Source organism: Elgaria multicarinata, chromosome 1, assembly GCF_023053635.1.
Source record: "Elgaria multicarinata webbii isolate HBS135686 ecotype San Diego chromosome 1, rElgMul1.1.pri, whole genome shotgun sequence".
Lineage (NCBI taxonomy): Eukaryota > Metazoa > Chordata > Lepidosauria > Squamata > Anguidae > Elgaria > Elgaria multicarinata.
This window is the reverse complement of record NC_086171.1, coordinates 84,594,763-84,621,689: the sequence shown is the minus strand read 5'-3', so window position 1 is coordinate 84,621,689 and position 26,927 is coordinate 84,594,763. Positions and strand designations below refer to the sequence as shown.

The following is a 26,927-nucleotide window of genomic DNA, read 5'->3' as shown; positions in this document are numbered from 1 at the left end:
GAGGGGAGACACTTTTTGCTTCATGCCTTGAATACAGTAGATCTCTGACAGGGCCCATTTTTGTTAGCTAAACGTCAGTCAGTTGTGAATGGAATAATATTCTCCCCAAAGTCATCAGGAAGGTTTCCTCCTTTCTCAAATAATTTCTTTTCCTCTCTGCTGTCGCTGCCATGCTTCATGTCCCTTCATTCACTTTTTGAGTTCTGCTGCTTCATTTAGCCAGGGAGGAACTCAAATACGTCTCTTAATCTTAAGGCAGAAGCTTCTCGAGGCCAATTCTAAGAGAACTCCTGCCATTCTATGAAGAGAACTCCTGCCATTCTATGAAGAGAACTCCTGCCATTCTATTTACTGGAACTTACTTCCGAGAAAGTGTGCTTAGAATTGCAGCCTTAGAACCACATCTTAAGTATATTCACAAGACTTTCTAAAGATGCACAGACCTGAAGCCTTAGTGCAGAGGTGGGGGACCTCTCTCAGGCCAAGGGCTGAATTCCCTTTCTTAGAAGCTCTTTGGGGCCACATTCCAGCAGAGGGCATGGCCAAAGGCAAAGGGGGCAAGGCCTGTTACATTAAAGCAGGGGTCGGCAACATGCAGGCCGTGTGCAACTCCCCAGGGGCTTATCAGGGGCTTATCGTTTTACACCACCATCACAGTCTGCCACTGGAATTTGGCAAACCGCCAATTGTTTTCTTGATACTGCTGCCCAAAACCTCTGGCCTGCAGCAGTGGAGGGGGTACACCACCAGGGAGGTTCTTGGGGGGGGGGGCTGAAATTGGCTATGCCACGACACAGGCTCTGAACACCAGACCTGGCCGCAGCTACTCCCTGCTCAAGCCAAGCACCACCACTTGATACGCCTGAGGCAAGGGATAAAAACCACCTTCCTCTAAACTATGTGGAGAAAGGGGTTAAATGGAGTTATATGGAGAAGGATTTCACTATATAAAATAAAAACTGAGTTATATGTGATGAGGTGAATTATTGTCAGAGTGGGTGCTAAATGTGTAAAGCTCAGATGATAAATGCCAAACAGACACGTGGGATTTTTGTGGTAGTTAAAAACAAAATAATTAAAATTTATTTTTAAAAGTTCACAAGCTTTGTTTCAAATAAAACATTTAAAAACCTTTTTGAAACCTTTCATACAATCCTTTCACTCATTCACATACGCACTTTTCTTTTTCTCACACAATCAATCTTGAACTTCCTTTATTATCAGTATTGATTAATATACATCAACTACATGCACACCACACTCTAAAGACACTACTCTCTACACTGACCCTCAAATTTCCCAGAACTTAAGTATTCTAAACACAGAGAGCACTAAAGACTCTAAGAGTACCTAACAAGTCCCTCCACAATCCCCTCCGTCATTCCCTTATATATCCCTCCTCCCCCTCCCAAGACATTCTAACTCTGCCCACTCAGGCCAACATTCTAAAACCCACAGGCTTACAAACTGCAGACATACATTTGGGAACTGACTTGTGGGGTGTAACGCCACGGTGTGTGGGGGGGGGGGTGAAATTGGCCTCTAAAGCCCCCGAAGTTGCCTACCCCTCCATTAAAGAATTTGATAAATTCTCTGAATCTTCTCTTCGTTCCCGATCACAGAAATCACCACTGACAAACGCCTATCAACCTCAAATTAATTTGTTTTAGAACAAAGAGATTGAAACACTTTTGCCTTTCAGACATTGTCTGGCTTGCCAGACCAGGATTCCTTCTATGACGTTGTTGACTGTCTGGAAGAGCTGGGGATAGAAACTATTTCCCAGAGACACTTGAACAAGAAAGGAGCAGACTTGGACTTAGTAGAGCAATTCAACATTTATGAGGTAAAAGAACATGCCCTGTTCTATGCGTCGCGCAGCCTGGGTGTATTTCAAAGTTGAGGTTGCGGGGAAAATGTATCCAGGATAATATTGGCTTATTTATTTTTATTTGAAAAGTCGAACATCTGGTTATATTACACACATTCAGGCATATGATAGTGTAGGGTAGTTAATAATAAAATACACCTCATGCTAGACATGGTTAATAATACCCAAGGGCAAAAAAAAGTATGTTTATCGCACTACTTGGATGCATGCTTGTCTGCAATTAAACTATTTTAAAACTGATAGTTTCACGTACAATTTGAGTAAAAATGAAAATAAAAGAAGCCATATTCACCATCGTCATGTAACCGATGGTAGAGTATTTTGGGGGAAAGACAGAATATGGATTACTTAATACTTTCAGATTTTACAAACTGAAGGCCATATATACTGGTAGTGGAATAACAGCTCTGTTAATGCCTTTGAAATGAATTTACCTCCTGTAGTAAATCCTGCTCTGCAAAACCTCCCCAAGTTCCCCCAATAGCTTAACCTCTGAGTTGCTAGAGACCGTAGCCTTCTGTCTTTCAAGACGGCAAAAATCTCAAAGGCAGAGCATCTATCAACAGAGTTGCCTGCTCCGTCTGATAGGAAAATGACACTGTACATTTGACCACCACCCACCACCCTTCCTTCTGGAAACAGGTCATCCCATCTGCTGTGGGAGAAGAGTGCCTAGGAGTCTATTGTCATGGAAGGGTCAGGAAGAGAAGGTCCCTTGTATTTCCGGTTACTGTCTTGGGAGCAGGGAGGGGATGTGAAGCAGCAGGGTGGCTCTCCCTCCTGCATCCTCAGTTCTGAGATCTGTGGGTAAGAAACTATACCCTTCTGGTCAACCCTGTCTCCCCAACTTTGCTGGAAATTCGGGTTATCTGCCTCCATTTCTCATTCAATAGAAGACCCTGATATTTCCAGCAAAGATGTGGGCTGGGTGGACGTAGCATATGTTCCGTATTTATTGATTTATTAAATTTATATACCGCCCCATAGCCGAAGCTATGTATTTGCAATCTGTTAAAGAATGGATTGACTGCTGTGTATGTAAAAGAAACATCACAAGTCTCCACTTGAAACCCAGGTAGATGGCAGTTCCAGATAGCTCCAGAGCCTTCAGCAAGTGAGACAGACCACACCTATGATCAATATAGGAACTAGGAAGCATTAGCTATTGAGTACACAGTGTGCCACAGTATACCCTTCCATCCCCTTGCAGATGACCCTGAGACATGAGGATGGTGATGACAATGGTGAACCTCCTCCTAGTGGCCGTAAAGACCGAAGAAGGGCCAGTCTTGGCTGCAATGAACGAAGGGGGCTGGAACGTAGGAGGAGCCGGAGGCATTCCGTCCAGAGCGTCAAGAGCACTTTATCAGCCCCTGCCAGCCCTTGCACTCAAGTGAGCCCCAACTTCATGTGTGGCCATGGGAAGGGTGCCGAAGAGCTCAGTGAGAAGTAAGTGCAAGAAATGGGAGGGGTTCCTTGTTTGTCCTTGCTTTACACCTTTCCATTTTATTATTGGCCTATAATCGATTGATAAGACTCCTGTTTATTTTATTGTTGGTTCTCCCAAAATGAGACGATGTCTAAGGCCAGCTAATGCTGATGTATGAGCATGCAAGCTTCAAAATTTAACTGAGCTCTTCTTTTTAGGAACAATGACCTTTGGAGCACTTGGGAGGATTAGGTAGTTCGGTAACTTTCCAAATACCATAAAAATTGCAAGATATGAATGCAGAAAAGATCTTTCAGGTTCTGAGAATGTAAATGAGAAGAAGTTGAGATTTTATAACATGGTGCAAAAGAAAAAGAGCTAGTTATTCCAAAGAGAAGATTTTTAATGAACGGTAGTATTGAAAAGTATCATTTTAGTGTTTGGCTGTCAACCCCTGTTGAAGTTCAAAATTAAATAATTAATCTTTGGCACATCATAGATAGTTCTCTTCATCTTGCTTTCATTTATTTTTCTGGTGGTGTCTGCTCGTTCTAGCTTACACACATTTGTTAATGAGTATGTGAGAAAACGCTAATGAGTATGTGAGAATGAGTTTGTGAGAAAACGCTCATAATCTTGCACATCCCTTCACTGACATTCTTGACTTTTTGAGTCAATCTATCGAACTAATAAGGTGTTCTTCTTTGCAGGCTGGCAATATTTATGAGAAAAGCCTTTTCAGGTTTCAAAGTTTCAGGTTTCTAAATTGATACCATTTCACAGGACTAAGCCACTTAAGGATGTTTCTGCTGTAATCCAGCCAACCTGTTACTGCTCTTTTGTATGAAATTGACTAAACAAATATATTTCCACATAAAGTGAAAATGACAACATAACAATTCTAAGGGATGCTAAATGTGTCACTTTCCCCCCTCTCCCTTCAGTCTCTCTTTACTGAGAGGGGATTTTTGTTGGACCATGGTGGGAAAAGACAGTATTCATTCCCCATCCTATGTGCTGCAGTCCTGCTGAAAAATTCTGCCACTCACCTACTATTAATTGTTACCACATAGAAAAAAGAATCAGCAAGTGTCACTTTTAGTATCACATCTAGTTTGACCGTGACAATCCTAGAAGGATATGGTGCCTCAAGTTGGTCAGCCAAGAACTAAAACATCCTAAAATTATCACAATCTGCCAAAGTGTGGATCAAAACCTAACTCGCAGCCTTTCTAACCAGGTTTGTGAATGCACATTTGATAGTGAGTGATGCACGTGTTTCCAGACATGGTGGATTTTTTCATTCACACATTATATGTTTTAGACATACAGTTCAAAAAAATAGTGTTTATCTGAACCGTAGATGTGAGCCAGGAATTTTCACATTCCATCCTGAAGGTTTGTTTCCATATATGTAGAATCTTCATCTTCTACTTCAAATACTGTTTCAAATTCTGTTAATACTACAGGATATGTCTTCTTTGTCCAAAATATAGATAGTAAAAAGTACCAAAATATATGTATATGTGGAAAAGCATACTGTACCTGCCTGTTATGGTGATATGTTAAGTCTACTGATAACCATATCATGTTTTCAATCTGCAATCCCATTCGTGTGTGTATTCTGTCACTCTTTATTGTTTGGTTCTATAGAGATTTTGAGCCTGAGAGCCCCCCAGTCTTAGAGGCATTAGTTTTGAGGGAACATAAAGCATTGGCTGTGTGTGTGTGTACAAATGTGAGCTGAACTTGCTGTGCACCTGAGCATGGCTTAAGCCATGTCTTAAGCCAGGAGTGTGCAGTTTCACTTTCTGATTTTAAGCCACGTTTGATAGGGTGGTTCATTTGAATGAGACGGAAGACGTACACTTGGCCTATCAAAAGGCAAATTCAGATATCCTCTCGTAAGAATAGACAATGCATGAAAAAATTCCATGTCTATATGCCCACTAATCATGTGACATTGAGACCATTGTCTCCCCAGCTCCCACTGTGCTAGATTGTAAGTCCAGTGTACATGGATCTGACCATGTCTGAGCTCTCCATGTCAACATTTCAAATGTTAAATTATTACCGAGTTTAAATTAAAATCAGTGCAGTGTAATTACTGCAGTGTTGGGCCAGCTCATCTGTGAAGCTTGGTAAGTGGCTTTGAGCAGATCATATCCTACTAGACGCCCCCTCCATCCATACACACACACAAACACGTGTTCCAAGTCCTTCCCCTTTTTTTCCAAGGCTCTTTCCCCAAAGTCTCAAGTCTGAGGCTCCAGAGAACTGGCAGCCCTAGTCAAATATGTGCTGTGGCCTGTTCCCTCTTCCTGCTTGCTTGACCCTCTGCTGAGTTCATTGCCATTGCTAATGGCATCCCTTTATTTATCTATTTATTAAAACATTCAGATTCTGCCTCTTAATCAAAGATTCTCGAGCTGGCTAGGTATTAGGCCCTCCAGGACCCAGTGGCCTTGGACTCCAAGAAAGCCTATGAGGGATCTCCTACACATGTGCAGAGCTATTTGTGCATTCAAGGGATGGGGCAGTTTGTGCTGAAAGCTTTTAATATGTGGTCAAACTGCCTGATCCTTCAAGCATAGGCAATAAACTATGGACTGCAGTATTTAAACTAAGAAAGTGGAATTTCAGTAATAAATTCATGACAGAAGCAAGCAACCTTGGAAGGAAATAAAAATGATACCTACCATGACTTATAAAACCCTCCTGCTTGATGGAACATTTTTCATTTTCTGTTTATTCACCTGCAAGGAGTTAAAGAAGTCTCTTTTTCCAAGTGCAATGCAAAGTAGATAGATCTGTTATTAGAAGATGGAAAAAATTAAGTAAGAAAAAAAGTGCCTAGCAATCAGCTCCTATAAATATATAATGTTTTTAAAAATAAATCTTGCAACACGTCGGAGGGCCTTCAATTGCAGATATATAGCTGTGTTTTACTTCGGTGGAATCAGGATTGCATCCAAGGACTCTCAAATATGTTGAACAATTATTTCAATACAATAATTTAAAGAATCTGAACTATGGAGGTTGCAAGACCATTATCCTTTGTTGTTGTTTAAATTGACCTTCACTAGTAGCTAGTTAATTTATTAACAAATTACAACCTAATAGCTAATTTACTCTAGAACAGTGGTTCCCAAAGTAGGCGGTACTGCCCCCTTGGGGTGGGTGGGATTGCATAGGGGGGTGTTAAGAGGCAAGGGGGCGGCAGGGGGGCGCTAAGAGGCAAAGGGGGGGCACTCAAGGTGGTCTTTTCCATACCAGGAGTTTTGGTTACAGAAGGAAATTTCTGATCGCTATCCTGCACTATGGAGAGTGGTTCAGAAGCTCCTGGTTGCATTTCCAACATCATATTTGGTGGAATGTAGTTTTAGTGTGGTCAGCCTACTTCTCTCCAAGCAAAGAAATCGACTCCAGATTACTAAACGTGGTGATTTAAGACTCATGTGAAGTGACTTTAATCCAGACATTGGGAAACTGGTATCACTTCATCAAGCCCATCCATCACATTAAGAATAGTGAGGTACTCTACCCTAGTTACTAAATGAGATATCTAATATTCTTGCTAAATGACTATCAGACTTTGAAAAGATGATATCACTGGATCAAGTCCAACAATTATGTTTAATTGAATAAACTAAAAAATGTAATTTGATTTTGAATAAATATTCAATTAATTGGTACTGTTTTTAATTTTATTGTTATTATCTTCCTTAGTGGGTCGTTGAAAACCACTATTCTGAATAATGACTTTTATAGTGTAGAGTAGGGGGCACTGGCCAGGAGTTTGTGGAACCAAGGGGGCGGTTACCTGAAAAAGTTTGGGAACCACTGCTGTAGAAGTATTCTCTTCTGTAGCTCAATCTGGATTTAGGATCAGTTCAAGCACTCCTAGAAGTTGGTGGAAATCTCACCATTCATTTAAAGGGAGGTTGGATGAGATCATTCAAAGCTGGAATGAAATATTTGATGGAATTAATGAAATTATTACTATTTTACCAAATATAAATATTTGAGGGCTTAATAAGGCAACGAAGGATATTGATTGTGCAACCTCCATAGTTCAGGGGGGAAAAGATTCACTTGGAGGCCTCAGAATGCCATTGCGCTTCAACTCAGCTCCCGGGCAGAAGCTCAGCTTGGTTCTTTTTCCAAAGCCTTGGATGTCTTCATTGACTATAATGGGGAAACAAAAAAGAGCCTATAACTATTTTAATTTTGAGGGAGAATGGAATGAAAATGTCAGTCCTGGTAGCAGCCCTTTTGGGAGTCAGGAGATGAAGCCTGCCAGATTTCAGACAAATAGGTGTACACAGGTGCTAGGTGCCTTTAAATGTGGTGATTGGTTTTTTTTAAAAAAGGGATACCCTACCTTTTTGTGTACAATTTACATGAACATGTGATGTGCAACCTAGAGTTGCCTCTAGGTAAGTTCCTGACAGAGTTTCAGAAGGATAGTTACAGGGGTTAAAGAGTTATGAAGCTTCGGGAGCTTCGGCTGTTGGGCGGTATAAAAATGCAATAAATAAAAATAATAAATAATAATAATGAATAAAAACAGTGTTTGAGGTTTTTAAAAAATAGTTTGCTTTCTGCTCAATAGGCATCAAAGACCCAGAAAGAGCTAAACTGAGAGATCAGGATGGAGTTGGAGCTGGATGTGGCCGTGATGAAGAGGCAGGATGTGCACATCTAGCATTATAAGCAAACACCAAGTGTCAGTGCTTCATACACACACACACACACACACACACACATGCACACACGAGCCCTGACATAAGAGGAAGGCCAGCAGACAGGGAAAGGGTCGTGTATACAGCTTTGCTTGCAGGCAGGCATTGTACCATGATCAGAGAGTCCACCGATGAGTCAGAGAGGCATTTCTGGAGACACCAGGGCCTAATGTACACCAAGCAGGATATTCCATTATGAAAGCGGTATATAAAAGGCAGGCGCCACCCTACTGCTTTATAGCGGTATTGGAGTGCCCTGACAACTGTTGGGGCCCATTGACACATACCATATACCGCTTTCATACCGCTATATTCTGCTTGGTGTGGCTCCTGCCTTTTATATGCCGCTTTCCTAGTACAATATCCTGCTTGGTGTAGATGAGGCCTAGGAGAGAGGCAAAGTTAGGAACAAGACATGCCACCTGGAGTAGTGTGGACACATTGTGCCAGAGCAGAGATCTCACTCCATGTTCTGAGTTGATTTATGCATTATTTATGTAAAGCATTTTTATCCGCTCTTCAGCCAAAATATTTTCCTGGATCAGCTTATGAAGATTAATGAGACATCTCCTGCCTTCATGTGTAAAACCTAGAAGACATGACACAAAAGAAAAAGGGGATTGGGATGGAGGAGGTGAAACACAAGGTCAGGCAACTAGTTTTTATAAGTGTTCTTTCTGACATGGAAGGATGAAGCTGCGTTCGTGCAGCTGTTCCTTCTTTGGTTATTGGGTGGTATTATTTATTATCTATTAATTATTGGGTTAATAGAGCTTTGGCTATTGGGCGGTATAGAAATGAAATAAAATAAATAAATAAATAAATATTAATGCTTGAGGCCAGGTTGGTCTTCCTCTTACCATGAGTTGAAGTGTTGCACTGAAAGAAAGGCAGGTGGGCAGAGGCAGGAGAAGACAGCAGGGAAAGTGGGTGCCAGATGCCTTAAGCTCATGACTTGGCATGTCTGGCGTGGCAATCACCAAATCCTGCTACATCATCCTGGCATCCAGGAGAAAGGCAGTGGGTGGGTTTTTCTGGAGTCAGTGAGAGAAGAGCAGTGAAGTAAAACACATAGGCACATGCATGACAATTGTGAAGCCTCATTTCATCATTCTGGCACCAGTTGCATGAATGCCCTAGGGGTTAGGCACACTCCGCATGGCAATCACCAATCCCTGCTACATGAGGCAGAGAGGCAGGCGAAGGAGCAGTGGGCTGGCCTTTCCAGAGACCGCAAAAGTGAGGCAGGGATTGAAAGGTCGATGCCAAGCGCAATCGCTTAGTCAGAGTTGAGATACTGTGCTGGAGTGGCAAAGTGTTACAGCCTCACAGTTGAGAAAACTGCACCCAAAGAGAGACAGGCAGGTGGGCAGAGGCAGTATTGGGTGCGAGTGCCAGACACGTGTGTGCCTTGGGCTTATGTTCTGGCAAGCCCAGCATGACAACCACCAAACTCCACTACATCCTGGCTCTAGGCAGGCAGGCAGAGGCAGCGAACTGTAATGGTGAAACACGTTTGCCAGGCAGAATCCCCAGATCAGTTTTATGGCACTGTGCTGGAACAGCAAAAAGAGGTCTAAGTTCAGAGCTGAGAATACTTCACAGCAAAGAGCAGCAAGGTGGGCAGAGGCGGCTTGTGAGTGCCAGATGCATGAGAGTTCAACTGCCCATGACTTGACGCACCCAGCGTGACCATCACCAAGCCCCACTATAACATTGGAGAAGCAAACAGTGTGAAATCTTTTTGCCAGGCACTAATCAGAGTTGAGGCACTGTGCTGGATAGCAACAAAGTGTTTCAAGGTCAGAGTCGATATACTGCGCTGAAAGAGCAGCCAAGTGGGCAGAGGCAGGATTGAATGTGAGTGCCAGATGAATATAAGGACTGGAGACTTTGGGCCCCCCCACAGGACCAACTACCATCTTCACCCTGTGGGGAAGAAGAAGGAGCTGTTGGTCTGCCCCTCCATTGGGAGATGAGAGGACGGCGCAGGGCCTTCCCACCAGCCTAAACAGTCTCCTTAATTTCTTTTTATTTTCTCCCTCTTCCCTCCCCATCCACTTTTCCTTGTGTGTCGTGTCTTTTTTAGAATGTAAGCCTGAGGATAGGGACTGTCTTCTTTATTGATAAATTGTAAGCTGCTCCGAGAGCCTTTTGGCTGAGGTGCAGGATAAAAATACTCTAAATAAATAAATGAAATAATAAATATAAACCTTACGCCTGTGACTTGTCACCAAGCCCCTCTATAGCATGCTGGCATGAGGCAGAAAGGCACAGAAAAAAAGCAGCAAGAGGGAGCCAGGAGTTGAAAAGTCTATGCCGAACACAATCACCTAGTCAGATTTGAGGTAAAGTGCTGGATTTTTTAGCAGGCAGAGTCTGCTAAACATTTTTAGCAGCCACAGTTGGCCTATCAGAGTTGAGGTACTGTGCTGGAGCGGTGTTTCAAGAAATCTCCCCCCCACCACCCGTAGAGACTGGGAGTGTTACATCTGAACTGTGTCTGTGTCTGAAGAGGAGAGGAGGACTGCATCCTTCATTGCCTCTGGAAAGACATTCCATTGGTACTTTGGGCTAAAGGTGACTTACACCATCTCTTCCCTGAGGGAAAAGAAAAACAGCGCACTGTAGTAGTAACCTGCAGGAAGGTCACAGGACATGTCTAGGGAATATTTTTATATAATCAAGCACCAAAATACATTGGTGACATACATATTGTCTGATTTGAAAACGGGGTCGCTGTTCTGAACGGTGTGCTTGAAGATACGGTTGTGATTAATACTGCATTGAAGGACTGTATGCTAACTTGCATTTATTAGAAACCAAACAGAGCCTATGCATTGGTGCTTTAACTACCTCTGTCCTTTTTCTTTCCTTCTCCCACTCCTAGTTTGATTTTGTTTTGCTGAGAATATCTCCTCATCTCATTTCTCTCTTCTATGTTCTGTGTTTCTGTCCAACTGCACGCCTCTTCCCCTTGGTTTGGTCCTAGAGAGGAGGAATATGAAGAGGAGGAAGAGGAACAACCTGTCACAGAGCCTAATACAGAGGATGAGGGGGAGGAAGAGGCTACTAGGCAGGTCAAAGCCAGGTACCAGGATTATGCCCTCTATAACATCTCACAAGTTGATGAATTAAATATCTGACTAACTTGAGTAGCGAACAACAGCCCCAATTAGAATGGATCCGCTCTCTATGTTAAAATAAGTTTTAGTAAAAGTTGAACTCAAAAACATAATTTAAAAAATCTTCTTATATATATTGGGTTGGATTCAGACTTAGCTCTGCTTAGAGTAGGCCCATTGAAATCAATGGGACTTAAGTTAGTCATGGCTTGTTCCATTGATTTCAGTGGCTCTACACTTAACATGACTTAGTCCGGATCCAACACAATTTAAATTCTTTAAAAGCATTTATTATTGTTTTTATGTTTTAAGAAAGGCTGTGTGTTAGCATCAGACATTAAATGTTTAGTTTAGATCACACAGCTAGAACTGAAGACAACTTACATACTGGGGGTGGGCAACTTCACGAGGTCTGGGAGGAAATTTTGTCCTCAGACTTCCTGCCATGGGCAGCAGCCTCCCCCCACTCCACACACACACAGGCAAGGGTGCAAAACAACATGAATAATAATTAATAATAATAATAATAATAATAATAATAATAATAATAATAATAATAATAATAATTTTAAATGAGTCCCAGAGCTGCTACAGAGCACCAAAAAGTCAAAATTGGCAGGTTTGCAAGGTACTTTTGACACTCTGAAGCAACTCCAGACTCCATTTTGTTTGCAAAGAAAATCCTTTTCTTCTTTTTTTTACATTTTGGGGCTCTTCCTGAATTTGCGGGGGGGAGCTATGATGGCCACATGTGGTCCACAGACTGTATATTGCCCACCCTTGAAATATATACTAATAGGAAACTCAGTTATCTGAGTGCCACTCTTTGGGTAGCTAAAATATGTGGTTCACCCACCCCACTTTTCATTGGCCGATTTTCCTTTTGTGTATTTTCTCTCCCTCACCTCCATCAGGGCACCTTCAGCAGGACAGTTACAGTGTTAGAAGGCTCTGACACTGTCTAGGAAGAACCTCCAAAACTGCATGCAAAGAGGGAGATCCACCATTTCCCCTGGCATGTAGGACACCACGTGAGGGACCGTAGGATTGCACGCTGATTCTATTTTTGAGCGTTTTGTAGGAGGAAATATTTATCTAAGATTTTTTTAAAAGATCAGTTATTCTGTATGTAACATTTCATGCCATCATTCCAGCTCTAAACATGCATGTACTTATCTTGGTTTTGGTTTTAGTATTTCCCTTAAATTTTCCTTTATTTTTTGAAGATATGTACAAAGTTGGCACCTTATTCCAAATAAATATATTCTTTTATCAATTGATCAAATTTTTGACTCTCCCAGTCCGTAACCTTTAAACTGGGAGACTTTATTGATCAATAATATTGATCAATAATATTGTATTGATAATACATTGTTTTCTGGTTAACTGTACAAAAGTTATATAATAGTTTGAATTCTAAATAAAATACTGCAATGTTATCTTTTTAGTTTCTTAGTCTCCAAGCCCATTATAGTAAATGGTCTTCTGAAGTTCTAACATTGTTATAGGAAAATATTAAAAACATCATATCAACAGTCCCCTTATGAGAAACCTGGAGTCACAGGGATGGTCATGCTGATGGGCCTATAGCAAGCTCCCCTCACCATCCTGAAATAGTCACTTTTGATTTGACCAGAGAAGAGAATGAGATGCCCGAAGAGATTCATCCTCGCTATTTTACAGGGCACCATCTGGCAGTCAGGTGCTTCTCTCCTAGTTCTCCACTGCTTTTCAGAGAGGAAAAGAAAAACCTGCAGGCACATGGATGGACCCCATGTGGAAAAGATCCCCCATCTTTCTTGCCCTGTTTATGAGACAAACTTTTTGGATCGGTGGAAGGGTTTACTCATGGAAGGTCCCTCCACCCAATTTTTAGGGATCGCCACACCACTGCTTACCCCATTCAGCACAGTCTCCTGACCTTCTGTGTAGCATTTTCAGGGGGCTGAAGGAACTGCTGTGCAGAGGAGCGGGAGGCAAAGTCTGCTTCCACCAGCCCAGTTGCGCACAAACAAATTTGGATCCAACTCTTTCTCTTTGCTATCAGCCTAACCTGCCTATTGAATACTTGCAGTAATGTCATTTTTTACCCCTTGTCCTGTTCCACCTTTCCTCACTTCCCTTCCCACTTGCCTCTTCTATCTAGTGGGCTCCCGGAAATACAGGAGATTGAACGTGGTTCCCAGAATTCTGAGACTTCGGCTACCTCAAGTGTACTTTCTCAGGATGAGAGGCTTCCCGGGAGCTTTAGGGCAGAGAGTCCACCCAGGAGCTCAGCGTCCCCTGTGCCTGATTCATTTGCTTCATGCCATTATTCTCTTCATTCATCGCCCTCATCTGTATCCATCAACTCTTCCCAAAATCCATCATCTGTCAATCCAAAGGCATCTCCAACCGTTGAGAAATTACCTTATGTACCACATAGCCCCTTTCACTTATTCTCCTATGATCTTGAAGAGCCTCGAACAACTGTGAAGGAAAAGGAAACAGAAGGGATGAGGGAACACAGGTAGCATTTCTCAAAAGTTTCATAGTACGAACTGCAAGATAACGGTGTTTAAGAAACATTTTATATTAGTTGTTACCATGCAAGCAAACCACATGGGGTATTCATTCCCTGTATTCCTTCTGTCATTATTTTGCTCATTTTATCTCCTAACTACGACTGAAGCAGACATTCAAATTCAATGTGCAGTGGTGGCGTTGGGATTATACCAACCAATCTCTCTCCCTGTAGTGCACCCACTTTGACTCAAAGTTCACACGTTGGACTTCACATTTGTAGAGGGCCCTATACACATTCAAGCCAACACATTTAGGACATATCTACACACCTCCATTTTGTGGTTTTCAGATTGGGCTCTATGTTCAGAGGCCCATATGTAAATCTGAAGGCCAATGCACATATATTAGGCAAGGTAGATCCAGTGCAAATAGAGCAACACAATCCCAGCCCTTCACCATGCATTGGATTTGACACACAATCCCTTGGGAATAAGCCCCATTGGACATACTTCTGAAAACAGGCATAGGATCACACTCCTAAGAATGATAACATTGACATTAATAGGAACATAATATTGTTTCTTTTTTCTTTTTTTCTCATGGTACAAAAGCCTGCAGGCAGGGCCTGAGTTATGTTTTTAATTTGTGTAATGCACCTAAATCATGCCTTATAAAACCTAATTTTGAGAGCAAGTAAAATATATTATGAGCACATTATTTACAAGTCATGTTGACATCCCTAATTAAATATTATTTTTATAAGGAAAAACGAAGTGTACGTTTTCGAATATATGTTATTACATTCATTGGATGCATACCTATTGACAATGACGACAATGGTGAGGATAATTAACAGCTTCAAAATGTAGGCACTGTCCAAGCTTTAACATCATAACTCAGGCCCTTCCTGTGGGTTTATAAGCTAAAGAGGCCAAGAAAAAAAGGAATGAGGGAAATAAAACACCAGAGGAAGGAATTATGAGCAATTGATCTTATTTATATTACTATGAAAGCATATTATATTTAGAAGTGTGGGTTCACCAAAGCTTTCTTTTCTGCACTGTTTCAAGTTGTGTTTGGGCCTAAAAATCTACAGTAATCATGCTAAAATTGAGGTTTGGGCAAAAGGTTCAGAAGGGTGGGCTTTTGTCTCTTAAACCTGACCATTTCACTTACAATAGCCTTCTTCGGAGATTACTCTCCACATGTTCAGTGAATGGTCACTCCCACTGGCTCCGGACTAGTATTTCCACACCCACGGATTCAACCCTGCCTGACCATGGTGCGCTCATTGAATGTCTAAAGAAGGAGCCTGCACTTGTAAAGCTGTGTGTACATAGGTTCTTCCATGAATTGAATCAGGGAATGGAGCTAGGGAGTTCATCGATGCCTAGAACGGTGCCAGCAGTCATGGCCTTGCTCACACATTCAGTGAACACATGGAGGTTACTTTCTGAAGATGACTAATGGAACCAGAAACATGGCAGTCAAAACATTCAGTTTTTGCTGGGCTATACCCAGCTTGTCTGCATGTTTCAATGCTCCTCCAGATTAAATAATTCTCCCTGTACTCTCAAAGCTTGTATGTCAGAGAGAAGGCTGGGAGACAAATCCTTTTTCCTTGACATGCTAGCTGTATGCGTACAAAAGGGATTTTCATTCGGGTGAGTATTCACACATATACTCTCCTACCTATAGTCTTGACAGCTGCATGCCTCCTCTGCCTGTTTCTCCTCTAAGTGGGAGACAACATTTGAAAGAAACTCTTGACCACACAATTGTTGTGGTTACATCATGCGAAGATCAATTCATGTAGTCCAGTAGTGTGGGGGGGGGGAACCCCATTTGCTAGACCAGCCTTCTCCAACCTGGTGCCCTCCAGATGTGTTGTGGACTACTCCCAGCAACTCCCCCACCAGCTCTGCAACACAGCAATGAAGATCTGCTACACAATCAGGGCCTGCTATAGAATGAGCGCACACACATACACAGAGAGAGAGAGAGAGAGAGGGGGCATCAGGATGTGGGCTAGTGGTCTGTCGCTAGACTCCTCACATCCTGAGGCTCTCTGATTCAGCCATGTTGGTAAAACGGGCCCCTAATTGTGGAGTGAGTTGTGAAAGCCATTCTGGCTTCTACAATACACTCTATAGTTTTGGCAGAGCCAAATGATTGCATTCCTTTGTTTGCTAAAACTCTGGAGTGGAACTGGGCAGTTTTGCTCATCATTTGTAATATCTATATCTACCTAGATATACATGGTAGTTTGTCTTAAAGATTTGAGACTCTCTGATTTTTAGTAGGGATGTTGCAAGAAATTGAGTAAGACTGCTTGTAAAAGTGAACAGTTGAACAGAATTGGGGTGAGGAGCGTAGCCCACCTTGGGTAAGCTGCTGCCTGGTTCTGCTTTACAACCTACCAGTCGTAGTACCTTCTCTGTTAGTATCCTTTGTCCATATTGGCTGGCAAGTTCCCTCTTCGTTGGGTAGCATGAACATGGAACTTCTGTTTCAACCACACTGGAGCTTTTTTCACCCCTAAGGAATAATGGAGCCATTTGTCCCTATGGAGTAGGGGCAAGTCCCTGCAGGATGACATCAGAGGATAGGGGCTGAACAGCCAGGGTTATTCAGAGGGGGTGGTCTTGAGCCCCCAATCTCTTACATACCCAGATGGTCTCTAATTTCCACACTGACAGAGAAGGGGCAGCGCAGCGCTAACACTGCCTCCTCTCAACCCATGCACTCTAGGCAAGCTGACTGGGAGGCGAAGAGCTTTCCTGGCCAGTCATCGTAAACAGACGCAGTCACTTTAAGCAGTGGACTGAACATCAACAACTCCACCACCCCCCAGTTTTGGTGTTCAACGGACCCAAAGCTTTTTCAGGTTGAGTAGCCTGCTTCTCACCCACCCCCAAGTTTTGGCTCTTTGGCCCAGCCTAGACAAAGAGGTCTTTACATTTTTAGTGGGCTGTACCATTTCTGTCTAAAGGTTGCTATTGAATGCTCCCCCATTTAGAAAACCCCTTGCACATAGAAAACTAAATGTCAGGGAAATGAGGTTCTATCCTAGTTTTCTCCTTCTCCACATTAGTTCTTTATGTGTAGGGAGTCTGGAGACCCTCTCAATGCAGTTGCTCCTGCTTTGTTCTAATTTCTGTCATCATTTCTGCTTAACCTCCTCCTCCTGCCCACAATTCTAATTCCTGGCCTACATTTTTCCATAAGCCATAGCAATGTTAATTGTGCTCAAACGAAGCATAAACATGTAAACAACACATTGTCCAAGTATATTTTATAGCTGTCCAGCATGTGTTCTTTTAGCATATACACATATGTTGTAATGGTTTTTCCTTCCTTTTTCCTGCAGTCCTTCTGAATATCTGAATGTGAACAAATTTTCTGAATCCTTCGATCCTTTTAATTTCCGATCTTTGTCTTCTTCTAGGTGGGTGATTCTTCTTCATTCCTTACTCTTTCTTATTTCTTTTATCACTATGGAATAGGATTTAATTTCTACTTTTCTATGAAGTGTAGCATTCTGGTTTCATAGACCATACATTACTTTCCTGTCATGTAGTCTTGTATGCCTAACTCTTTGCTAGTCAAATAAGCCATTAATATTTCATAAGACTATGTAGCTAACATCACCCTGTCATCTGAAGAAGTCTGTTTCGGTAAGAAGAATACTAGGAATTAGTTTCAGAAAATCATACCATGTGTGTTGTGTGTGTGTGTGTGTGTGTGTGTGTGTGTGTGTACACTAAAGACAAGATTTTATTTGCACCATGCTTTGACAATTCAGAAAGGGCCCTGATTCAGAGCTCACCCACTTCAACTTGGATCAAAATTAGAACTTCACCTTAAAAACTGAAAGCTTTGTATGTTTCCCCATTTACTATAATTGGGAAATTTAAAATTGATTATACCTTTTTATCATTATTTCTCACAGAATCTTATTTGGGTTTTGTTCTTATAATACTTTTTAAACTTAAAGTAGTAGTTTATGCAAAGAAGGAAAATAGCTGCTAGTACTGATTTGCATTGGGCCACATCTTACACAATATTGAAAGAACTTCTATAATATGTAGGTTCTGCAATTATTTATTTATTTATTTATTTTATTACATTTATATACGGCCCCCAGGCCGAAGCTCTCTGGGCGGTTTACAACTATTAAAAATAGTAAACATTAAAAGTATACAAAAATTTAAAAAACATATCAGTATAAATAACTCTCTTGCTTTTCAATTTTCTCACACAACATGCTCGTGCACAGTATAAATTAGGCTTTCTTTACTCAGAAGACACCTCTAGTCCAGCATATGAAAGGGCATCCTTAAATCCAGTCCAAAGTATACATTGGGGAAGAATCCCAGACCTTTCCTTCTCAAGCAAACTTTTTTTTAAAAAAAAAAAATCTTTGGGAGATTGGTGAAATCCCACTAGATTGGCAAAGATGCCCACCTTGAAGAAGAGGGATAAGGACCCCAACATTATAAACATTGTAATCTTGATTTTTTTATCCTGGAAACTTTTAAAACAGAAAGTAATAACACAGTCCTATACATGAGTTAGACTTGAGTGTCTGTAGGATTGCAGCCTAAAACAATGAATTTATAAGCAGCTAAAATAAAGGGGATGGTGTTAATATAAAATATGGTGTTAAACAGAAGCCTTAGCTAGACCCTAAGGTTTATCCCGGGATCGTCCCAGGGTCATCCCTGTTCATGTAAATGACACACAGGATATCCCAGGAGCAGGCAGGGATGACCCCGGGACGATTCCAGGATAAACCTTAGGTCTAGCTAAGGCCAGAAGAATTAGTGAGCTTTGCATTATTATTTTTAAGTAGTGAATGAAATTTACGTGACGTTTTGTTATTTCTGGTTTGGCTGGTGTACTAGAATAATGTGATTACTACTTTTCTAGTAAGAATTTAATAACTACTTCAAACAAGATAGATTAATGTTAAAACTATGGAAGGGGAGTAGAATACAAGGAAATGGAATAAAAATGTATGTCTGTTTAGTCTATTTGTGTTAACCATTGGTCATTAACTAGAATACCAAAAATAATAAATCTGCTCAGATGAGAAGCAAACACGTACAAATGAGGCCCCCAAAGCAACAATCACCCAATGTCAAGCAACCATCAGCAGCAAAATTGTGATTACAATCTACAATATGTGATTACAAGTATTTTTTGCTGGTCACCCCTGTCCAAGAAATCACCTTGTTGCTATTGTTCAATTACTTATGCTGGCTGGAGCAGTATAAAAAAAGTATGTTTCTTAGGCTGCAGTCCTAAATCCACTTACTAGGGAACAAGTTCAGTTGGACACAGTGGGACATCCAAGTAAACAAGTAGAAGATTGTGTTTAACTGCAATCTTTACCTGGCAGTATGAATCACTGAACGTAGTAGAAATGCGTAAGATTAGGTTGCAAGTCACTTTTGATTTCCCTCTGCAAAACATAATTTTTCATTTCTTTTGTCTCTTTTATCCCCTAAACCAGCCTTTCTCAACCTGGGGTGCTCCAGATGTGTTGGACTACAACTCCCAGAATGCCCCAGCCAGGCTGGGGCATTCTGGGAGATGCAGTCCAACACATCTGGAGTGCCCCAGGTTGAGAACCACTGCCCTAAACTCTTTAATTATTTAGAATGGGCATAGAAGTATGTTAGTGTGTGTGAAAACTCCAGTAATCTGCTCTGAACACCCCCCCCCAGGGTGATACATTTGCACATATTGCACATAATTAAACAAGACAGTGTGGAAATTGTAGACTTCCATTTTTAATGAAGTAAGATGCACATGTCTTTGATAATGAGCGGCTGTGAGGAAATGACCACCCAAAGATCTTGAAAGCAATTAATTACCATTGGTTTCAAACATATTTTATTTAAGGTTGTGTGGAAGACTGCGTAAATTCTGTCTAGACTTCCACTTTAATTAATTTTAGGTGCTTTTTGTAACATTCAGTTTCTTTTTTAATTCAGAGATGATTAGCTTGCAAAATCTATATAACTGAGCAAATTAGACATATCAGTTTACTGATTGCTGCTTAATTAATGTCTTTAATTTTCTGCCTATAATAGATATCTTTATTGCCTTACACTTGTGACAGTGAAGTCACTGACACTGATTGGCTGAGCTGGTATGGTGGCAGAGAATGTTCAGTTATTCGGGGAACAATACAGTTTGCAGTGCAACTTCTGTGAGAAAAGAGGAAGTTGTCAGTTTATAATCTCTTACAAGGTTTATAATCTCTTACAAGGACAGGCTGAGGACTGGCAAGAGGACCCAGGGTATAGGGAAGCTAAGTGGCTAGGGAGCCCAGAGCTAACAAGGCTGAAGATGCACAGTAGGCAATAAAATGAGAAAAACAAATGTTAAAGAAGGGTAATTGGAGAATGAGTAATGAAGAATAGGCCAGAGGAGACCAGGAACTGGTGCATGAAAGCACTAATTCAGGGGTGGGGAACCTTTTTCAACGCAAAGCCTGCATTCCCTCATGGGTAACCTTCCAGGGGCTGCATGTCAATGGTGGATAGGGCCAAAGCCAAAGTGGGCAGAGCCAAAGTCAGATACAATTTATCCAATACAGACACATTCATCCATTCATCCATCCATCCATTTCATCCCGTACGTACACATCCATATATTCATACACACACTACTACACAAAGAAAGCATGGGGGGAGGCAGAAGTAGAGACACAGAGAGCAAAGAGACAGCTGAGTCTACACAGCACAACAAGCCAGAGTATTGGTTGAGTCGTTGTCGTTGAATCATGGTTTTTGTTGAATTGTGGATTGTTGCGTTGAGTGAACCCAGCCACACTAACAAACCATGGACTGTTCACCACAAACAACCCACTAAGAGAATCTTTGATTTGTTGTTGGGTTGTGAACCATGAGTTGTTTGTGGTTAACAAACCATGGGTGGGTTGTTGTTGTTGTTTTGGTGCATCTGGGTTCACACAACACAACAACCCATGATTTAACAAAAACTCATAATCAGCCCATACTCTGGCTTGTCATAATGTGTGAACCCAATCGTAGTTGGAGAGAAGGGGAGGGGAAAGCAGAGACAAAAGCCCAAATGCAAAAGATTCAGGGACAAGGAAGTGGGTGGAGCTGCTATAGAGAATCTTGGACGAGCTGTAAGGCAGGAGAGGGTGGGAGGCTGTGGAACGGACTGAAATAACTGTTGGGCCTGATGAGGCTAACCAGAGAGCAGGCTTTGAAGAAAGTGTGCAGGTTTAAGATCAGGTGTGGGGTGGGAAGAAGAGTGCTACAGAAGCTGGTCAAAAGACAGGATGGCTAAGGCAATTGGGGCAAAGTAAACTGTAGCTTGGAAAACCGGAACCCGAGAAAAGTATAAATCATGAAGGCATAAATTTGAAGAAAGGAGGGGCAGCCAAGGAGAAAGTAGGCCTGGGTGAAAACACACACAAATAGGCTGGAAGTGAGCAGGAAAAGTAAGGTTTGGAGGGTTTCTGGATGTCCGTCTGGGAGCCACAAGGACCATAATGTTCCTAGAACTTGAGCAAAGGCCCTCGTGGTAATTCGGCCAGTTGTGAGTTTTGTGACTGAGCAACGAAGACTAAACAGGGGTAATGCTGAATTTCATGAATTGATTTTAACAATCCAGTCAGTTTTGGGGCTGCAAGTTTCTTGGCCATTATTAATCCACAGTGCTCTAGCTATGGGGGCGGTATATAAGTGTCATAAATAAATAAATAAATAAATAAATAATCCTAACCATTGATTTTAAAATTGTGCCTATTTGTAATGTATTCATAAAGGCAGCATGTTGTTAGCATGTTTATTAAGTGGATTTTTTTTCTCTTCCAATCGTCTTCAAACTCTGCTTTTCTGGCAACCTCAGATACAGTGGCTACAGCAGCAAACCTTCCTCTTCCATGTTACCTCACTCTGGCTTAGGTGCACCTACAACGCCCAACTCTCGTTACGCTTCATCCGCCTCGCCACCTCAAGAGGCCCAAACAGAGAGGTTTGTAAGAAAAGAGCATACAAATCCCGTAGATTTAATTAATCTATTAATATACCACCATTCATTGAATTTGGCTTCATGACAGTTTGCAAAGTTAAAGTAGGATTAACCCATTAGGCACAACTACTCCCACGTCTGGTCTCCCCAGGCCACTGATGCTACCACCGTACACATTTCAGCTGCCTTTATTACCATCTTTGTTCTTTCCAGCACTGTGACGAGGGAGCTTTGACTAATTGCACCACTACCACTGTTGCTATAAGCCCCTGTCCTAATCCTCTCCTTCTTTTATCATCTTCCTCCAACAAACTCTCTCCCCACCCCAACCGCTCCTGGCCAATTGCCTTTGTTTGTACTTTCTCTTTTTTGTCCTTTCCCTTCTATTCCAGTCTCCTCTGTCTTGCTAACTATGCCCTATCTTCCTTGTTCCATGAAGCATCTGCACCCTTCCCTGTGTCAGAGGCTTCAGGGGACCTGAGGAGTCTGCAAGGAAGGGTACCAGGTGTTCATCAGGGGTTGCAGGAAGGGAAGTTGTGGGCCAAACCAGAAGTGATGCCATTCACAGGATTAGTAATTGTGTAAATGGCTTTTTCAAAATAAATTTCAGCTGCAGGGGGGCTGATCCCATTTGGAACCCTAGCATGGAGGGTAGCGGGGGGGGGGCTTTCACCCTTTGCCCTCAGCTCCAGTCCCAGTCTCGATTTACCCTTGTACCTGCTGCTTGCATTGAGAAAAGGGGATGGCAGGAGGGATAGCAAATACCTCAGAAGACAGGAATAAAACTCAAAATGATCTTGATAGAATGGAAAACTGGATTGAAACTAACAAAATGAAATTCAACAAAGACAAATGCAAAGTTCTGAACTTTGGCAAAACACCACAGAATGCACAAGTGTAGATGGGGGACACCTGGCTTTGCGATAGTATATGTGAAAAAAGATCTCAGGGTTGCAATTGATCATGCAGCTACACAAAAGACAAATGTGATGTGACTACACAAAATGCAAGTGTGATGTTAGACTGCGTTAATAGTTTCCAGGTAATGACAAGTCGTTGCTCCACTTTATTTTGCACTAGCCAGGCTCATCTGGAGCATTGGGTCCTGTTCTGGGTGCTGCATTTTAAGAAGAATATTGTAGGTGACCTGGATGGGCCAGCCATATTTATGGTTAGGAACACCATTTTGTGCACTTTTCCCCAAATGGGCAAAAAGTCAGTTTGTCCAATCTGCCCCAAATTTTGCGTGTAGATAGCTATGGTAATTTGCTAGTAGATTGACTGGTAGGTTTGGTGCATAGTATAGCTTATTATGGGTCGTAATGGGGGAAAGGTTTAGCCCCCATGTGGGGCCTCATGGATAGAAGTTAGCATTGCCCTCGGAGATATAGGTCTGTGGGGAGTTCTTCTGAGTTTTGGCTGGTCCCTGGTATTCTAGGGTGAACCACAGCAGATGTGTCCTCCTGCCACTTCTGGTGTACTGGTAGCCAGATACTTGAAGGGGTTGGGAAGCTGTGAACTTCTCACACCCAGCTGTCACGGTCCACTCCTGCCCACACCACAGACTTCTTCTGACCACCATTTGTACGATTAAGCATCTCTGGGTGTCTGCTTCTGTAACCCAACAAACAAACCCTATAGCCTTCAAATATTGAGTTTGTTCTGACTCTATACTGTTAGCTTCTCCCTACCCGGTGCCTGTTTGCATTCTCCTTCCCTCTTTATTGTTTACTACAACTTATTAGATTGTAAGCCTATGCGGCAGGGTCTTGCTATTTACTGTGTTATCTGTACAGCACCATGTACACTGATGGTGCTATATAAATAAATTAATAATAATAATAATAATAATAATAATAATAATAATAATAATAATAATAATAGTTGAGGTGTGGCTGTAACCTGGATGTAGATAATTAATACTAGACAATTTCCAATTCAGGGCAACCCAGATTTAATTCTCAGTCTCTTTAATCTGTGTGTTCATTATTGTGCATTAGTAGGGGAAAAACACTTATTGGGGCGGGGGCGGGGCAGATTCTGCAAATTCAAAAATAGCCCTTTCTTGCTGTTGCTTTCAAAGACTGGGCTCGTTTCTATGCAACTCCATAGGTCTTTGTGCTTATCAAGCATCTGTTAGCCACAAGGAATCCTACTAGTGTTACATGTGGTGCTCTCTGTGTTTCTGATGGTGAAGAGAATATTGGCACATTTACTAGGGTGACCATATGAAAAGGAGGACAGGGCTCCTGTGTCTTTAACAGTTGCATAGAAAAGGGAATTTCAGCAGGTGTCATTGGAATTCCCTCTTCATCACAACAGTTAAAGCTACAGGAGTTATACTAGAGTGACCAGATTTAAAAGAGGGCAGGGCACCTGAAGCTTTAGCTGTTGTGACGAAGAGGGAATTTCACCAGGTTCCCCATATATACAAATGACCCCTGCTGAAATTCCCTTTTCAATACAACTGTTAAAGATACAGGAGCCCTGTCCTCTTTTTCATATGGTCACCCTACATTTACAGCTCCACCTTTGTGAGTTTCACTTCTAATAAAGCAAAAGAAAAGGAACATTCTTGCTTCCTCATTGCAGGCTACCTATATTGCCAGGATAAACATTTCTTTCCCATCTTTTATTTCTTCCTCTGCCAGCTGCTCTACTCTCCACTCCCAATATATTCTTGTATTCTCCTTTAGTAGTGAAAGACAGCACCATGGCCAGGAGTATCTTGCTCAGCTTCTGTTAACAGTAAAGAGATCCTGATCCAGCAGTTCCTCTTTCCTGGAACTGTGGCATTCTATGACTTCCTTATTTAGCTAAAGACCTCCTCTTCTGCAGCTTCTAGAGATGGAAACTTGAGGGTGGAACTAGACACTATGGACAAGCACAGGAATGACACCAAAAATGGCATTACTGTGTCAAGATCTCCCACTCTTCTCTGTAACGTGTAGTGATATTCAACCTGCAATCTGGGATCATGAGGCTGTGCCTTTCTTATCCTTGCCTATGAAACCTTGTGTGGTGTTGCAGGGAAACTCACAACATGATGATCTTATGTCATGGGTGGGTTTTACTACACATTACAGGGTGGGAGGAACAACTCAATGAGGGGATACTGTTTTCAGTGGCATTACCAGGCCATCTGTGATGCGAAATTTCAACCTGAGGGTATAGTAGGTATGTTAATACGCTCTTTTTACTGAAGCAGTGACTTTCAGTTTTAGGCCATAGCTAGACCTAAGGTTTATCCCTGGATCGTCCAGGGGTCAGACCTGTTCATCTAGGTGACACACAGGGGATCCAGCGCTCAGGCAGGGGCGAACCCTGGATGATCCCAGGATAAACCTTAGGTCTCGCTGTAGCCTAGGAGTTCGTATCCTACACACATTTACTCCTCTTTGAACTTAGGCCATAGGTAGACCTAAGGTTTATCCCTGGATCATCCAGGGGTCAGACCTGTTCATCTAGGTGACACACAGGGGATCCAGTGCTCAGGCAGGGGCGAACCCTGGATGATCCCAGGATAAATCTTAGGTCTAGCTGTGGCCTTAATTTACTACATCCCAGTTCCAGATTTATTGAATGTCATAGCTTCTAAATTTCATAGCCTTGTATCAGGGTCTCAAAGAGACCTCAATCAGTCATTGAATTCAGTTTACCAGATCCTTTCTGATACAGCATTTTTATATATGCTCTTACGCCTGCCTTAATTCCAGTGCTACTTGCTGCGATCTAGTCACTGGTGAATTGATTGGCCAAGCAAAGGAATGCATTTGGTTTAACTCAGCCAGTTCATGGAAAAGTGTGTTGGTTTGTAATGCATAACTCCATTAAACATTGAAATAGTGGAATGAAAATCGGTACACATATTCAGTGCGTAATTTTCAAGTTTCAATCCGGGCGAGATGGAGCTCCTGTTGGTTGGTACACAGTCCAACCCATGACAAGGAGTACAACTTGTTTATGCAGCCAGGGGTACTGTTGGATTCAGTGCTCTGCCTTGAGCTGGAAGGCCAGGTGGCAGCAGCAGCCAGGAGTGCTGTTGCCCAACTTTATCTGGTGTTCCAGCTACGCCTCTTCCTGTGGAAGGAGGATTTGGCCAAAGTGATCCATGCCTTAATGACCATGAGCAAGGAGTTGGAGGTAATGGCTTGAAGGAAACTGTTAACCCAGCATAGACTTGGGGGTGGATGGAGACTTATGTACATGATGTAGGCTAGCTTCCTTCCTAGTTCAGCCATTACAGCTGGGTCTGCTTTGTCACTGAATGGAGTGAGAACTTTTCCCTCCTCCCAGGTAGAACCTTGCTCTTCAATAGACTCTGGGCAAAAGGGACTTCTAGCAGCCGAGCAGGCCAGAGTCTGGCAAGGACTCTGAGTCTCCTACTTGGTCTTCTAGCCCCTGTGCTCTGTGGGACAAGGGATAAAAGTCAGAAATTGAGGCAAGACTCAGGATGGAGTTGAGGGGATTCTTCAGGACCCCAGGTAATACATCACTGCAGTGGGACTCAGCTTGCCCTGCATTTTCTATGGCAGTGGGTTTTGATGTGGAATATCAATTTTCCTTCAAACAGGTCACCACTGATCTCAGGTAGGTCTGGAGCCTGCCTCGTAATCACCTCTTGCATAGATTACTGTAATATACTCTATGCAGAGCTGCCCTTGAAGAGTGTTCAGAAACTACAGCTAGAGCAAAACACAGCTGCTGAACTGCTGCCTGTAGTGTGTTTTACAGACCACATAACAGCATTCTTGGATTAACTGCACTGGTGTTCAGTATATTTCCAAGCACAATTCAAGGTGCTGGTTCTTACCTCCAAAGTCCTAAATAGTTTGGGACCAGGAGATCTGAATAACTGCCCCAGGACCATAGGATAGCGCCATTACCCAATTGTTTTTTCTGAATTTGCCTTGAATAACATGCTCTGAATTGATGTAAGGCAATATCTAACTGGGCACTAGTGCGAACATAAATTACATCGCCTTAGCATAGGTGACCTCTAGGGCAGTGCCAATAGCATTAGCTGGCACCATGTGTTTTCTGGGGAATCCCGTTGTGCCAACTAACACTACTGGTGTTGCACTAGAGGTCCCTTACACTAGGGCAACATAATTTATAGGTATGGGATAATAAATAAAAAAGAATAATAAGCCCAAACACATCTATCTTAAGTTCAGTGATTGAAAATTTGTAATTGGCTAGCAAACAAATGA

The 26,927-nt window shown here is 42.1% G+C and overlaps 1 protein-coding gene across 12 annotated transcripts in view; it reads left to right on the top strand.

The window, feature by feature from the left end:
- Positions 1-26,927, top strand: part of FHOD3 (formin homology 2 domain containing 3) — a 401,018-nt gene that overhangs the window by 274,902 nt on the left and 99,189 nt on the right. For 6 of the 12 annotated variants that reach the window (XM_063131345.1, XM_063131367.1, XM_063131360.1 and 3 more), the window contains exons 9-14: positions 1,703-1,846; positions 3,102-3,340; positions 11,058-11,156; positions 13,337-13,699; positions 17,066-17,143; positions 21,592-21,717. In XM_063131345.1, coding sequence (XP_062987415.1) covers positions 1,703-1,846; positions 3,102-3,340; positions 11,058-11,156; positions 13,337-13,699; positions 17,066-17,143; positions 21,592-21,717 — 1,049 coding nt within the window. The remainder of the gene's footprint in view (positions 1-1,702; positions 1,847-3,101; positions 3,341-11,057; positions 11,157-13,336; positions 13,700-17,065; positions 17,144-21,591; positions 21,718-26,927) is intronic. The other 6 variants (XM_063131390.1, XM_063131374.1, XM_063131397.1 and 3 more) reach the window with 6 other exon arrangements.